Raw genomic sequence first — 15,786 nt, 5'->3', positions numbered from 1 at the left:
TAATATTAATGAAGCCGCGCATTGGCTCCGAGTCGCGTCAATTCCGCCGAGCGACCTCAGTAGGCTGGCAGACTTCCTTCAGTATTATTTCTAAAGGGGAGCAGGGAAAAGTGCTAAAAAATGTTCCCGATGCACAACGCCGGGACGGACTGAATGGAGTCAGCTGTCAGGGGGGATCATAAATCCATCCGCAGCCAGGGGTGACACTCACCGGTAAGTTATCAGCAGAGTATTAAGTTGTTATTTTAAAGCAGTCAGAGGTTCTGACGTTTATAAATAATGAAGAGCAAAATGCTGCAACCATTTTTTTATTCTATCTGATTTTTCCCCATCGCTTGTGCTTATTTCCCTCTTCTTTTAATACGTGTCTGTAAGAAAAAGGGGTTTTTCCTCCAGTCTGCATCATCTGTTCTCCGCCTAGAAGCAATATCACATTCTCGGCACGTTCTCATGCCGGTTTCTTCAATGAATTTTGGCCATGAATGATCTCCACTGCTTTCTGTTGAAGCTGCAAGGTGCTAGGAGGATGGCATGAAGCGGCCGGGACAGGCACAGCTCGGCAGGCGTTTTTATTTACATAATGCAGCAGAAAAACCCACCAAATCCACCGGATTAAAGGAAATTACCACATCAGTTTATCCTGACATCATTTTAGGAGAGACTAAACTGCAGTGTGGCGGTTTGATGCAGCATTTTCTCCCCTTTTTTTCTATCTTTCTTTTTTTCATCACACACACACACACACACACACACACACACACACACACACACACACACACACACACACACACACACACACACACACACACACACACACACACACACACTCTGATGATTCCACTGTTTATTATTAGTGGGCATGTCTGTCACTCCTACATTTTCCCACCGACTGGGTGTAGCTCTGCAGGTGTTGACACTGCTAACATTTGGTTCCGGCCGTCGTTTTCTTGTTTGCATGTTGAGGTCCGCCTGTTTAAGGTCCCTGATCAGAGCACACGTGCATTCCCCCAGAGCTGTTTTCATGCTCTGCTTATCTGTCTTCACAGAGCGGCTTGTTGACTTCTCCATAAACGTCCCAGCCCTCAGCATCCCCATGCCTCCATCTCCCCTCGACGACAGAATTGTGGTGGCGCTGCCAAGGCCGATCCGACCTCAGGAACTCAAACTGCGCCTGGACACCAGCTACCTGGACTCCATCACCAGCAGCAGCAGCAGCGACACAGTCATCAGCACCACTGTGGTGAAGATCCGGGCGACGGCCAATCTTGTAACGTATATGCCCTCATCCAAGGGTTCCACGCGCTCATTGTCGTGTGGATGCAGCAGTGCCAGCTGCTGTTCTGTGACTACCTATGAGAAGGACAGCCAGAGCCTCAGCCACAGCCAGGTGAGCGCCAGCAGCCCCAACCTCAGCTATGCTGGGCCCCCCGCTCCTATGGTGAGCAATCATGAAGCACTTAGTGCCCCCAGTCTGGTCCCGGGCACTCTGAAGGCCCTATCCAGCCTGAGGGTCATCCACCCCCATGAGCTGGCCAAGCGGATGACCTGCTGCCCGTTGGGGCACCCCGTGGGGCCCGTGCCGGTCATCATCGACTGCAGGCCCTTCATGGAGTACAACAAGAGCCACATCCACGGGGCCGTGCACATCAACTGCTCCGACAAGATCAGCCGGCGGCGGCTGCAGCAAGGCAAGATCACTGTGCTGGACCTCATCTCCTGCCGAGAGGGGAAGGACTCTTTTAAGGGCATTTTTTCCAAAGACATTGTGGTTTATGACGAGAATACCACAGACCCCAGCCGGCTTACTTCCTCGCAGCCTCTGCATGTGGTTCTGGAATCCCTGAGGAGGGAGGGCAAGGACCCCATTATCCTCAAAGGTAACAGTGATGCAGGCTGGCCAAAATAAAGAGAAAGCTTATGAAAAGGGTTAAAAACACAATTTCAAAGGCTTTAAAGGAGCTAAACATCTTTATAGAGTTGGCATAACAAAGGTTGAAGCTTTGAGACTTTATAATCTGATACAAGGTAGTTGTTGTGTGTTTAAACTTTATTGTTCTGCTTGGCTCATGCTTCCTGTCAATGCATCATGTTAGATCTGCCAAACCAATATTCAAACAGCCCCACTCAAATATAGACGCATGGTCACCTTCTTTCTCTACGACACACATTGAGCATTCAAGCAAAGAGCGACAAGCAGCTGTTAGTAAATACGACAGTCTGTTGAGATTCTTGGGTTGCTGCCATGTTTTCCATCCCTGGTTTGCATGTTTGAAGCCGGAGCGCACATGTTGTGTTCAGGGGTTGGCTGGATCAGAGCACCTTGATCCCTTCTCTTCTCTTCACGTCTGTTCTCCCCTCCGGTCTTCCTGTGGGCTTTGATGAACGAGGCTTCTCTCCAGTTTTCTCATCCTGTTCTGGTGTTTGTCTGAAGCTCGTCTCAGTGGGAGGAACAACCAGATGTTCTCTTCATAAAAAAAAAAAACCAAAACGCGCTCTTCTTTTTAAGAAGATGGCATCAAAAGGCTCTAGCTCAGCTTTACATGCTTATTTTAATACTGAGTCCATGCATTTATTTGCATTTACATGCTTGAATTAATAAAGAAACTACAATTTATTTTCATTTTTTCTCTAAAAAGACCAAATTTTGACTAATTATTACTTCTAATCTGATATTTTGATCTTTCATTTTACTTAAAATATCCGAGCTATGACGAACATAGCAAGAGTAAGCAAGTGACACATCTGGGGCACGCTGGTGTGGTCACTGCTGAATAATTTACACTCACTTCATCATTTGCTCAGTTACTACCACACACAAGTCAGCATTTACAGTCAACGTAAGAAGATGATGAGATACTTTTGCATAAATACTCCTTTACTGCTCCGCAGCAGCCAAGATCAGTGATCGTTTATATTTTGTCCAACAGAACAGTGGTAACCAACACTCTAGTTTGAGATAATGATCAGAGATGTGGACTCGAGTCACATGACTTGGACTCAAGTCAGGCTTGAGTCATTATTATACTTCTGACTTGACTTGATAAGTTCTATAAAGACTTACGACTTGACTCAGACTTGAACGCCAATGACTTGTGACTTAAATTGATTTGCATCCGTTGACTTGATGATGACTTGAGGATTATTGACATTTTAGCACAAAAGTGACACGACATGGACAAAAATCATTCTAGGTTTGATTTTGTACTGCTAAATGCAGCAGCGCTTTGTTTATCTGCTTGTTTGAGCAAAGGAATGAAGCTTTAAGAAGCTTTATTTCTGGAATTTATTTATGATCATTGTCATTAAAATGAAGATGGACTGATGACTTGATTATGACTTAAAAATTCAAGATTTAGGACTTGGACTTGACTTGGACTTCCACATCACTGACTTTGGACTCGACTTGGACTTGGTTGTCTTTGACTTGGACTTGACTCGAGACTTGACTGGAAAGACTTGTGACGTACTTGTGACTTGCAAAGCAGTGACTTGGTTCAGTACTCCACCTAAAGGCTTCAGAGAAGTTCTGAAAGCAGTTTATTAAAACCACACCTGACTTGATTTGGATCAAAGCAAAAACAACAAAAGTTCCGCTTCAACCAAACCGGTTTTCACAGCTTGCTCAGTGTTTGAGCTAGCCAAATCACGTTCCCAATTTAGAAAAGATAAGTACTTGTTTACTGTCAGGAGCACGTGCTCCAGTCAGGGTTTAGAAATAGAAACAGTTTTAGGTAAAGTTGATTATCTACTTCATTTATTTTTGCAAGTAATACTTTCTGGCCAAAGATTGTTTATATATTTCAAAAAGTACAGAAAAAAGGGGATTTATTAATCCGGCAAGCAATCCTATATGAATATATAGTCTGGCCATGGCCCGTTCATGGCTCAGTCTTGGGGCGGGATCTACGGTTGTCTTTCAAACTGTTTCCACATACTCACCACTACGGATGTCAGTCAACGAGGCAGTCCACCATACTCCGTCAAGGAAGATGCAAATACATCCTTTTTCTAAATTACTTTAAGTACCTCTATCTCCTCCTGACTCAAAGAAAAGCCCTAGTCAATATAGTCGAAAGTTGATGTCACAGCCGTTTCAAACGAGCCGTCGCCATCTTTGTTTTTTCGCTCAGTTGCATTAACCTCCCGCTCACTAACAGAAGGCTGTGATTGGCCCACCAAACCAATAGAGCGGTGTGATTGGACCGCTACGGAGCTGTGGCCATCTGGGTTTTGCCCAGTTGCACTAACATCTCGCCCATTGGAATGTTACGGTTGTCAGTGAACGGGGTATTCCACCATACATCCTTGAAGAAGACACAAACCCAACTAATAGAGCGTTGGGATTGGCCCGGCACCAGATGACCAGTGTTTTGGAGGTTCCAAAGAAGCCAAAAGGGTTCAAATGAAGGCAACTGGACTTATTTGGTTTCTTGAAAGTTGCCTTCATTTGAACCCTTTTGGATAACCATGAGCTGGATGACTGAGAACCTTCACCAAAGGAGTGTGGCTAAATCATCCTTTTGCTTCGGCAAACTGATGGTCTAGATTCCTAGGCTAGGGATTTATATGAGAAATCAATAAATGGACCAATGTCCTATTTGTTGGCAGGAAGGGGGCGGGACTTAAACGGTATACTGGAACCAGCTACTAGAGGAAGCTTGTTTCGGCTTCAACTCAAGTTTGCTTGGGTGTCTTCCAGTCAATGGTTGAGCCCAAATCATAGCTAAATCTTATGGTACGGTAAACTTTCTTTGGTAGTCAAGTTACTCATTTTGGATTTTATGTAGGCCTCTAAAATAGCTTCATGATTTTTTTTAAAAAATGTTCTTCTCTATTCTTGTTGAGATTCTGGAAACACAACAAGAATACCTATTTGTGTGAAAATTCATTTTTCTCTAACATGTTTGGTCAAAACTTCCACCAAAACTTCCCTCTTTTTTCAAGTGTAATATTAACCGTGACATCCCATTTTCTTAAGGTCATGTGTTCAGGCTAATGTCTTTTATCAACAATCTGGTCATTCGGCAGTTGGCAGGAAATTCCCACCTGCTTCTCACCACCTTCCCAGTGGTGGGATTACTTCTTGCGGCATGATGTCACCTCTCGTGTGGTTAACTGATACCTAGACCCCTCCCCACAAACCAAACATTGACTTCGCCGTTACAAACAGGTGTTTTTGGAGAAGTGTGTTTCCCTGCAGAATAACAGGGAAACACACGTCTGTGTGTGTTTCTGTAATAGAAACCAACTGCTAAACGGTGCTTCTCTGGTTTTTCTGGTTCATTTAGACATGGACCCTCCTTATAAATTGTTATTCAAATGGGGACATTCAAATCAGAAACAAATTTGTTGGTGTAGTCAGGCGTTTGGAGGTTGGTCTAATGTCAGCAGCTGCTTTTTATCAGATGTGAATGCAAGCTTTGGTTGTCTCACTCAGCCGTAACGTTAGCGATGTGGCACTCAGAAGCATGAATGTGTGTATTTTTAGCATCAACAGCTTCTGTGGGAATTAAACCTTTAACCTTTGCTTGGCCCGCTCAGAACAAATGGGTCAAGTATAAAATTAAACATGGTGGAAGAAACTAAAACAAAGTGAGGATCATGTGCCGATTTTGTTGTCCAATTTTTGTGATGCTCCCCCCGCTGGTTCACATTTCTCTCCAAGAACTACAATTAAGAGCATATTAAGTAAGACTTTATTTGAAAAACTAACTTTTTCTCCAATATGGCTCCAGGTTTCATGATTTTCTTTGACTATCATTAGAAATCTAACGCTAAACTACTGATGCTACAACTCAAATTCACAAAACAGCTCTGATGTGTTCTTGTGGAAAAATTATTTTTAAGTGCTGGTGTTACGATCCAGGCTGTCTAGTGGGCCTGGGGTAACAAGGAGGACACATGCTCGGCTATTTAAAAGCTAACAAACAAATTTATTTACACCAAGGAAAAATAAACACAACTGGACTAATCGGCGGCAACTAAAATAGTAAAATACAATCAACTCTACCTAGCCAATATACCTTCAAATCAGGGAACCCCCTGCACATAAAAAACAGAAGTTGGCTAAAAAAGATTAAAACAAAAAGCACACCGAGGAGCCAACAGGACAGAGACCACATGTCCAGCCTGTTGCTCCCTGACGATGAGGGCTGGGTGGCATTTATGCAGTGAGTCCTCATTCAACTGCTGATTGTCATTGCCACCAGCTGGGACTTCAGGGTGGAGCCGGACAAGTGTGGGAGAAGCCAGGTGCTGCAAAACAGCTCCTCTCACACTAGAGGGATAAAACAGAGGAGTAAGAAATGAAATAAAAACATAAATGGCACCAGCCATAACAGCTGGATCTGCTGATCACCTGACAAAGAGTTGGTGCATCCCTACTGTCTCAACTCTCTAGTTTGGTAGCCAGACAAAAAGTGTGTCTTCTCTGTTTTCCACAGGAGGCCTTAGCTTTTTCAGGCAGAGCCATGAAAACCTGTGCGAGCACTCGCTGCACCTTCACGAGGGCTTGGACGTGGGCGCATCTGCCGGCCTGACGGGGCCTCTACCTCACTCCCTGCCATCCACCCCGGACATTGAGAATGCAGAGCTGACGCCAATCTTGCCCTTTCTCTATCTGGGGAACGAGCACGATGCTCAGGAAATCCACCTGCTGCAGCGCCTGAACATCGGCTACATCCTGAACGTTACCACCCACCTGCCGCTCTACCACTACGACACGGGCCTCTTCAACTACAAGCGCCTGCCTGCCACTGACAGCAACAAGCAGAACCTGCGTCAATACTTTGAGGAGGCATTTGAATTCATTGGTAGGGGATCTATAATGTTTTTTTTTTCAAATTAGCAATGTTCTAAACTTCTTTTATTTACAAAAACAGGAAGAATCACAAACAGTCCTCCTGACATCGCAGTTTATTTAGATCTCTTTACAAATATGTTTAGTGTAAATTTAGTCTGACATTTCACTTTTTAACCAAAAACAACCATAATAAGCTCAGTTTTTTAGTACTTTGTCTTTGTTTTTACTGAAATCAGAGGCTTTAGATGTACTCTGGTCTTTAAAATCATCAAAAGTTTACAGAAAGAAAAAAGAAAAAAAACTTTCTGCTGAAGTAAATGTACAGAATCACTTGCAGAAAAAGTCTGTTTCCAGATAAGTTAGTTAACTGTTTAAAGTACAATAATTTCTCATAAAGTTATAGCCATGCAGCCTAAACCTATACACATTAATGGTATAAATCCAGTTTTGCTAAAGCGGCTGCTCCTATGCCCTACTGGTTGAAAGTGGAATTACACCTGTCCTAAACAAACCTGCAGCAGCCTGCTGTTGCTAGAGCTAACAGCAAACTAATGCTAACACAAACCAACGAATACTAAATAAGCCACACATTAAAAAATTGACACTGTTGAACAAAAAATACTATTACTTACAAGTTCAGTGGCAACAAAGCCAGGTCATCATCAGTCCGTGATTTCGTAGCCTCCTTTAGGTCCCTCAAACGAGTGTAGGCTGCATCGAAGATCACTTTGTTTTTACTTCTTTGATTCACGTCCCAAAAATCATTCTCTAACTTTTACTTCCAGGCTCTGCCATTATGCCAACAAAGAAAGTAAAATTCTTTTTGTTGATGGTCTGCGAACAGAATAACAAACTGCTAGCCTTTATATTAGCTACCAGTGCAGTGATCATACCGAAAAGCTAGTAGAGACCTCCCACTTGTACTTGAACCACAAAACTGTTATGTGCAGTTTTTGGTCAGCAGAGGGCAACAGAGTGCTGTTCATAGATTAAAGTGTTAAAAATGCTTAGTGTTTATTCTAAAACCACCCGGAAGAACTAAAACATACACGTTAGAGCTCAATGGGTTATTTTTGTGTAGTCATCTAGACATTTCAGTTTAGGGAAATGATGACTCTAAACACATGATTTGCCTCAGCGTTACAGATATGATTCATAATTGCAGTGGCAGTTTTACCATTAGGCATAGGTCGGCGGCTGCCTGGGGCCCCCTTATGTTGGTGGGCCCCCTAGCCCTGACCGCCGGCACCCCTCTGTTAATGCCACAATGGACTATTCCTTTAAGACGCCGATGCACAAACAGGACGCGAATGGTAGTCATTCCACCCCAATCCAGTTGGTGGCAGTAATGCACCAAATCGTTGTTTGCCAAGTGCCATAACACCACAAATAAGAATAAGAAGAGAAAGCAGAAGACGAAGAGAGGCAGAAGCGTTCGTAACAAACTCGAAGCGGCAGTCAAAACATTAATGGAACTTTACGGAGTTTTGAGTTTTTATGCTCGCGATTGCCCCCTCAGGCCAAAAGCGTAACGGTAGCTACAATAGTAGGCTCGTGCACGAGGCGCGCATGCTGTACGTGCACACTCATTAACGAAAATAACAGCTGAGACAGTCCCTTGTGTGTGTGTGTGTGTGTGTGTGGCCTGGAGGATAGAGGACAGGAGAACGCGCAGCTAATTAATTAAATAACTTGGTTCTGTACCTTTCTCTTCAGCACAGCCGACAAAGGTTTATGACGGGTCAGTCCTCCTGCATGCTCAGATCATTCCCTTCCCTTGCTTGAAAAATTGTTCCAAAATGAAAGTTGAACCCACATCTTTTTTATCTGTGAATTCAATGCCGTTCGGCGAGTCTCAAATAAAAATTTGGGCATCTTACTGTAAAAAAAATATACCATTCATGTAAAAAAAGAAACTCTAAATAAACTATGTTCACGTCCAGAATCAAACCCACAGCACGAGAGTCTGACGTCTTACTAGGTGAGCTAAAGCGCCAGTGATGTAATTTGTATCTGTAACATTTATATCCTTGATGACAGCTGAAACAACGTTCAAAGAATGGTTCGGAGCTAAAATGGCTATTTTGTTGCTAATTTGCAGGAAATATCTAGAAGAAAGTTCTACAGAAAGTAGCTAAGGGTCCTCAGAAATGTAGCTAGCTTTGTTACTAGGCGTTAGGAACAGCGACAAAGACTAAAGTTACAAATAGCAAATGCTACGGGCGATGCCTGAGCGTGAACGCGCATGAAGCAGCCTGCTCGACCCGAGCAGCTCTCTTTTTCTGTGATTTTACAGAAAAACAGGCAATCACAGTAAAAATGCCAGGGCTCATTCTACAGGACCAGGACAATGCAGGAGAATGTATGAAGAAGAAATTTATTATTTCTATGCATGTTTGGCTGTCAAACTTCCATAATGCCCCTTTAAGCATGAAATGGAGTTACCCTAGTGGCTCCAATAAGAGAAAGAAGCAGCTTGCTTCAAAAAAGCTTTTATCTTCACTTTCGAAAGTGACGTCGTTTTTCTAAGTAAACATCAAAAGGAAGACAAAAGGAAAGACTATAGAAAATGTTTAAAGGGAGGAAAACATGGACCAAAATGGAAAATAGAAAACAATAAAAAAAAAATAAAGGCAAAAGCACAGGAGCACTGACAGGAAGAAGAAGGCACTCAAAGGGAGAGAAAGACAGGAAAAAAGAAGAGGACTAACAAAAAGGGAAAATAACTAATGTCAGAAGAGGGGAGAGTTTCGCAAATCCAGTTGAAGGTAAGATTGTCGAAAATTTAGTGTAAGGGGGCCATGTCTGTGTTCGCCTTGGGCCCCCAAATTGCTAAATCCGCCACTGCATAATTGCAGCAACATTGATTATTTAAACTGAAAATGTGCCACAGCAGATCAATAAAACAGCTTTTCTCACACAAAGATTATCTATTGATTTTTTGCTGTTCTCTGAAGAAAAGACACTTCTAGTTCTACGTCTTTAGGAGAAAAAGATGTTTCTGTTTTTCCGCAATACCGACAGAAAAGCTGAATATAGGGGTCTGCTTAGTAATGCATTACTTAATACAGTTAAGCAGTTGTTATTACTTTATTCAATAGTTTATTAATGCTCAATAAAGCACTAATCCTAGTGTCAGCATCAATATTGTAAAGTTTTACCATTATTTAATATTGAGTTTAGATAAACCTTTTACTACTTCAACAAACTGATCAGGTAGGAGTTTTTTAATGTAATAATGCTTTAATAAGTTTACTCAGTAGCAAATGTGTAGTTAATAAATACTGCTAATTTCATTGATAGTTTTGATATATTGAGATTAAATTGTTATCTTGTTGAATAAAAAACCCATTTTATCTGATTGCGGTTTCCTGCAGAACTTTTGATTGTCTAAAAATGATAATGTTCTAGATTATTCTTGGATTAAGGATTAGATTTAAGGTCCAATACAGATGGAAAACAGAAGTAGGAATATTGTGTTTTGATGTTAGTTTTCTTCTTTTGTGCAGAGGAAGCACACCAAGCAGGTATGGGCCTTCTGATCCACTGCCAGGCAGGTGTGTCACGTTCCGCCACCATCGTGATCGCCTACCTGATGAAGCACAGCTGGATGACCATGACGGACGCTTACAAGTTTGTCAAAACCAAGCGGCCCATCATCTCCCCTAACCTCAACTTTATGGGCCAGCTGCTGGAGTTCGAGGAGGACCTCAACAACGGAATAACGCCACGAATCCTCACGCCAAAGCTGATCGGTCTGGAAACTGTCGTCTAAAATGAACCCTCGACTGCTGCACAAGCCAGTTTGAGTTCAACAAAGATCTGAGATGTTGCTTGAACTCACCTCATCCTGGACCTTTTTCAGACCAGAGCCCCCGTGGGGAACGGAGTGAAGAAGAAATGCCTACATTTCTTACAGAGAGGACTGGGAGCCTGGAGGAAATGACGAGTCAGGCAGAGGAGAAAACAACAAGGAAGTATCGTTTTTATGTGATCAAGGAAGATATTTACAAAACAAACTCTTAAAATTCACACTGTGGCGCACAGTTTGTGTATGCAGATTCAGGCAGGGTTGGCCACAGCAGTGCCTGTCAAAAAAACCAGTAAAGGACATGTTTAGCGTGTGAATCTTGTTCTATTTTTATACCGCGGGTTTAAGGGGATGGCCACAACGAGCCCACGGCGGCTTACTGTGCAATAATTTCAGTGGAATGCAACTGATCTTATATGTGTATATATCGGTATTAACGAAAACATTTCCAGCATTTTGCTGAAGAACCATTTTAATGTTGTCCAGCTCTATCTGTCAACGGTGCAAACAGTCATTCTGTAATATTAGACGCTGATCTGTGTGAGAATCGGGAGGGGTTTGCTTTAAAGTGCAGCTTATGGGAATTTTTTTTGGCTTCATGTTTTATTTGTTCACTTCAGCATCTTCGTTCTGCCATTCCTGCGTCCACATGTATTTTTAGCAATACACGTATTACCAGGCAGCCATAAGAGCCATCTTTATATGCATGGCTGCTGGCAGAGGGAAGCACGCTGAAATTATTGTTGAATATTGTAAAACAGGGCTACTGGTTGATGTTTAATGTAACACGAGGGAGGATTTTTCACTGCCTGCTTCTGTCTCCTCTGTTTGTTTTTGCTCCACTTCACCCGTTAGCCTGCGCCATGCTTCCTTCCTCGCATACTGTCCATGTTCACTCACGTCTGATGTTCCTGGCAATGCCCAACTTTCTAAGCAATTATTTAGCCAGTTTTTAGGTAGCAGCGCTGAAATCCACTCCAAACGAACATTTATGTCCTCGTATGGGTTGCAGTAAGTGTGACAGTAGTGGTTCATTTGAGCAGGGTGACCTTTTCTCAGCGTTTGTTCTGTTGCTGCCCCCTTGTCACAGTTAAGTGAGCTCTTCTGCCTTTCATATGGTAGACCATCACTGCTGTCACCTGCCACTTCGGTGCCTCAATCAATGCCTTAATTCATGCGTCACACATTTGGAGCTTTATCAGACACTTCCTCACAGATCGACGTAAACCGGACTAAAACCGGACAAATTTAACTCTGCACATAATAATCATTTCTGATCATGCACACACTAACAGAGCAGCATTTAAAGATATGAAAGCATGAAACTATAACCTCATGTAACCCTGATCTAGTGGTTAGAAACAAAAAAGCTTGGTGTCATTGTGATCTTTGCACACAGAACACTTACACTTGTTTTCCAACAGAGTTTAATCAACCATGACCCGTATTACAGTACTGTTAATATACTGTAGGTATTATAAATAAAAAAGTACGATGGTTACAGAAAGTTTTTGGGATTATTACAATATTGGGTGAGTAAAATGATGCATTTTAATTGATTAGGTCATAGAAAATACATGGAATTATTTAAAGAGACAATGTGTCGTTTTTATCATTAATGTGGAAATATCCATCAAAAATGTCGTTGAAAATTAATTGAATGAAGCCCAGTTGTTAAAATATTGACGACTTTGTAACATATAAACATAAAAATCGGGTCTAAAATACATGGGAGAGTTTCTAAGTCTCTGGGCGACGTCGTATTAGATACCATGTTTCCTCTACGGGAACCCGTGAGGACAATATTCATTTACAGATTTGTAACAAACGGTTACAAAACTTTCACCATTCATACCTTTTCACTCCTTGCCAGTGATGAAAGGGAGTCTGATGTGCTTGTCATTTCGATGGAGGTTGCACTCCCAGGAATTTTTGACCCTAACGGCAGTCTGTAGATAAGGTCTTACTCAAAACACAAAAGTACCGCTTGCTTGCAATGATTCAGGTATATACTGTCCCCTATTGCCAGGGAAAATACACGTCGCTTTAAAGACCAAGTTGACTGAAAACCTATTTTTTTACTTGTTAGGCAGGCTAAACGTAAAAATAATAGTCTACCCCTATTTTCTGAGCCAATTTAAAATAGGCGGTGAAACTCTTTGAACAGATCTACGTCACACATAATTATCATTCATGGACTCACCCACCTTGGCTTGCGATGGGGAAAACTGTTGTTGGTTTACCGTCCAGGAGAGAGAAGAACACGTCTCTGCTAGTAGAAGCTAACTCTAGATCCTGTCGTCTTCTGCTTCTCTTTCCTCTGGCTACTTTCTAAATCCTGAAACAGGAACACCAGAGTGTGTCTCCCCCCCACAGACATCAACTCAAAGTCTGCTGAAAATGTGTTGGAAAAAAAAAGTGAACTTGCTCTTTAAAGCAAAAATAAACAATAACTATGTTTTTTTATCTTTGCATCAAACAAGAGATTTTAGCATCTTGCTGGGCAAGTGACTGTTGGTGACAACTGCAAACAGCACATGTGTGAGTTTCTAAAGAAGCTTCAAAATGATCACGATTCTAAATTTGCAGGTCTTTGGTATGTCGCTGAAATTTATGAATATTTTTCAAAAATGTTTCTTGAGAAATTTACTCTAAGCAGCTGCAGAGTAACTAGGGGTGTCTGGAACCCGTCTGGAACTGTTCTCAAGTCAGTCTCTGTAAAATAAAACAAAAGTAAGAGAAAACGGCTTTTAACTAAGTTTAGACTGTTTGGAGGCTTAAAAATGTTAAAATGGCTCATAATATGAAGGCAAATTACAAAATTTCCATGACATTGCACAAACTTTGCGCAAATTTCACAATTTCTTTGCAGCTTTGACGAGCAAAACAATCTTAAATCAAAATTTGTGCATTTTCACACAATTCTGTGTCTCCAACCCATCGCCAGCGAGTTGGAGACACAGATAACAGTTTACCTGTGGGATATCAGATCACTTAGACCACTTATCAGATTTGATCTTTTAAATAACCTAAAACATTTATTTAAGCGTCCAAATAGTGGATTGGGTTTGATCTGCCTGCACATAAATGACTAATGCCAAAAAACAAAAATATATAATCAAGCATCTTTATTCACTAACAATCCCAAAAACGTTCCTTCTGTTCCTCGGGTTCCATTTCGGCATAAAAACGAAGCACAGGGCCAACAATAACTTTGTCAAGGTGCCAAAACCCCATCGTCTCTTTCTCAACACACCCTCTGCAAACATTTCTATCTTTTAAAAGTCAACCCAAAGGAGGTTGAAAGAGGATGCAAGTACATCACATCACATTCACAACAACTAGCTGGAACAAAGCTGACCTTGGTGAAAAGTCATGCTATGCAAACTGAAATTGTAACAGGATGTTTCTAAAGGCTCCGGACTTTTTGAAAGCGAGCATCGCATTGGCGTCCTTACATGAAGTAAAAAATAAATCTATTTTTGTTGCAGTCATCACAAATGTCTAATGGTGCTTCAGTCTCTAAGGATCAGAAAGTGGAACATTGCTTATTATCTGAGCTGTTTTTACATTAGAATAAATCACTTTCATTCAAACTGCTGCAATCAGTGAAACATGGCTTTTAAAAAATTTCATGGGTCAATAACTGAACTTTGCTCTCCCGCCGAAGTGGAAGCAGGCTGTGTGCTCCTGGTGTCAGAGGGACAGGGTGATGGTGCTGTCCGGCTTTCTTACACTGCTTTTTCTGTGCAGGTCATGTCCCGATGACAGCTCCTTAAAGATCGTATTTATCCAGAATCACAGTTCTGGACCAGAACAGAACCGAGCTGTCAGGTTCCACGTCTCTACAACTAAGACTTTTGTACGAGTCTCCGCTTTAGGCTCGGAAGCTCTGATGGAAACCGGGCTTTGCTCCACAAGTCTCTGTATATTTCTTCGTGTCTGTAGTCAACAGTCAAGTATTTAAAGTATATAAATATATATATTTTCTTTGTATGCATATATTCATTACTATTTTTGCACTGACCTAATGAGAGATTTATTTATTTTTCCTTTTCCACAAAAAGGTGCTACTATACTGGAGGCCTTCTCCCACACCTTTTGCATGACTTGCTCAGAATTCCTCAACTGGTCTATCATTTCTCCTCCTATTCTCGAATACTTAACGAACTGTTGCAACCTAAGCACTGTAATTTTGTAATCCTTACTTGTGAGCTTTGAAATAAAGACGGAGGCTTTAACTATGGTGTCCTGGAGGCTTATTTTCCAGTTCTTCCCAATTAGTCACTTACTTGTTTCCGATATGGTCAGTTGAAGCACATGAAAGTAATCTAGAGATGAATCCACGTAAATTACCGTCTGACTCGACACTAGCTTTTAGCTCACTGTTTTTATGACTGGTGGTTTTGATTCATAAACTCCTCACAGCATTGTTTGCACGCTCAACACACATCCATCTGCTGCACACACATATCTGAAGTTATACTCTAATGCCAAGACAGAAAACGGCCACTAGTTTCAGTTTACCTACAAAGGATGCAAGATCTTAGTAGCCTGACCTGCCAGACTTCTCTGTTTAATTCTGGACAGAGAAAAGGTCTGGGAACTCTTCTATTCCAGTAACCCCACCCCCTGAGAATTTTAACCGAGCCAATAAGCGCTGAGTAACTTACGTCACACACCATAATGCTGAGTTTAACATAAACATGAAGACTAAAGCGATGTTCGCTGTGGCTCTTTCCTCTGTTCTAAGTGACTTGGACACGTCTTTAAAACCACAACACGTAGAAGCGTTAAAAGCCTTTCTTCTAAAGAAAGAGATTTGCGCTGTCGCCAAACGCCATTTTTGACTACAGCTAAAAACTACAGCGTCGCGGACATCACACACAGCGACGCTCAGTTTCAGTTTATGAAATTAATTTCAGAATTTTGATGTTAATCTCAGAATTGTGGTGTTAATTTAAAAATGTTGATGTCAATCCCAGAATTCTGACTTCTTTTTAAGAATTCTGAATTTTTTCTCAGAAGTCTGACAGTGTCCTCATAACTCTGATGGTAATCTCAGAATTAAGATAGTAATCTCAGAATTTAGATGTTAATCTAAGAATTCTAACTTTAATCCCAGAATTCTGTCTTCAATCCCAGAATTCTGACTTTTTAAGAATTCAGATAT

General features: G+C 41.6%; 1 protein-coding gene across 1 annotated transcript; it reads left to right on the top strand.

The window, feature by feature from the left end:
• Positions 1-25: 25 nt before the first annotated feature.
• On the top strand, positions 26-14,854 carry dusp10 (dual specificity phosphatase 10). Its single transcript, XM_015947469.3, has 4 exons — positions 26-213; positions 1,047-1,877; positions 6,444-6,812; positions 10,312-14,854. Exons 2-4 carry the CDS (start codon positions 1,094-1,096, stop codon positions 10,575-10,577), a joined length of 1,419 nt encoding a protein of 472 aa, XP_015802955.1. The 5' UTR covers positions 26-213; positions 1,047-1,093; the 3' UTR covers positions 10,578-14,854.
• The last annotated feature ends 932 nt before the right edge of the window (positions 14,855-15,786 follow it).

The sequence above is a fragment of the Nothobranchius furzeri genome, chromosome 2 (genome assembly GCF_043380555.1).
Source record: "Nothobranchius furzeri strain GRZ-AD chromosome 2, NfurGRZ-RIMD1, whole genome shotgun sequence".
NCBI lineage: Eukaryota > Metazoa > Chordata > Actinopteri > Cyprinodontiformes > Nothobranchiidae > Nothobranchius > Nothobranchius furzeri.
This window is presented reverse-complemented; position numbering and strand designations above follow the sequence as displayed.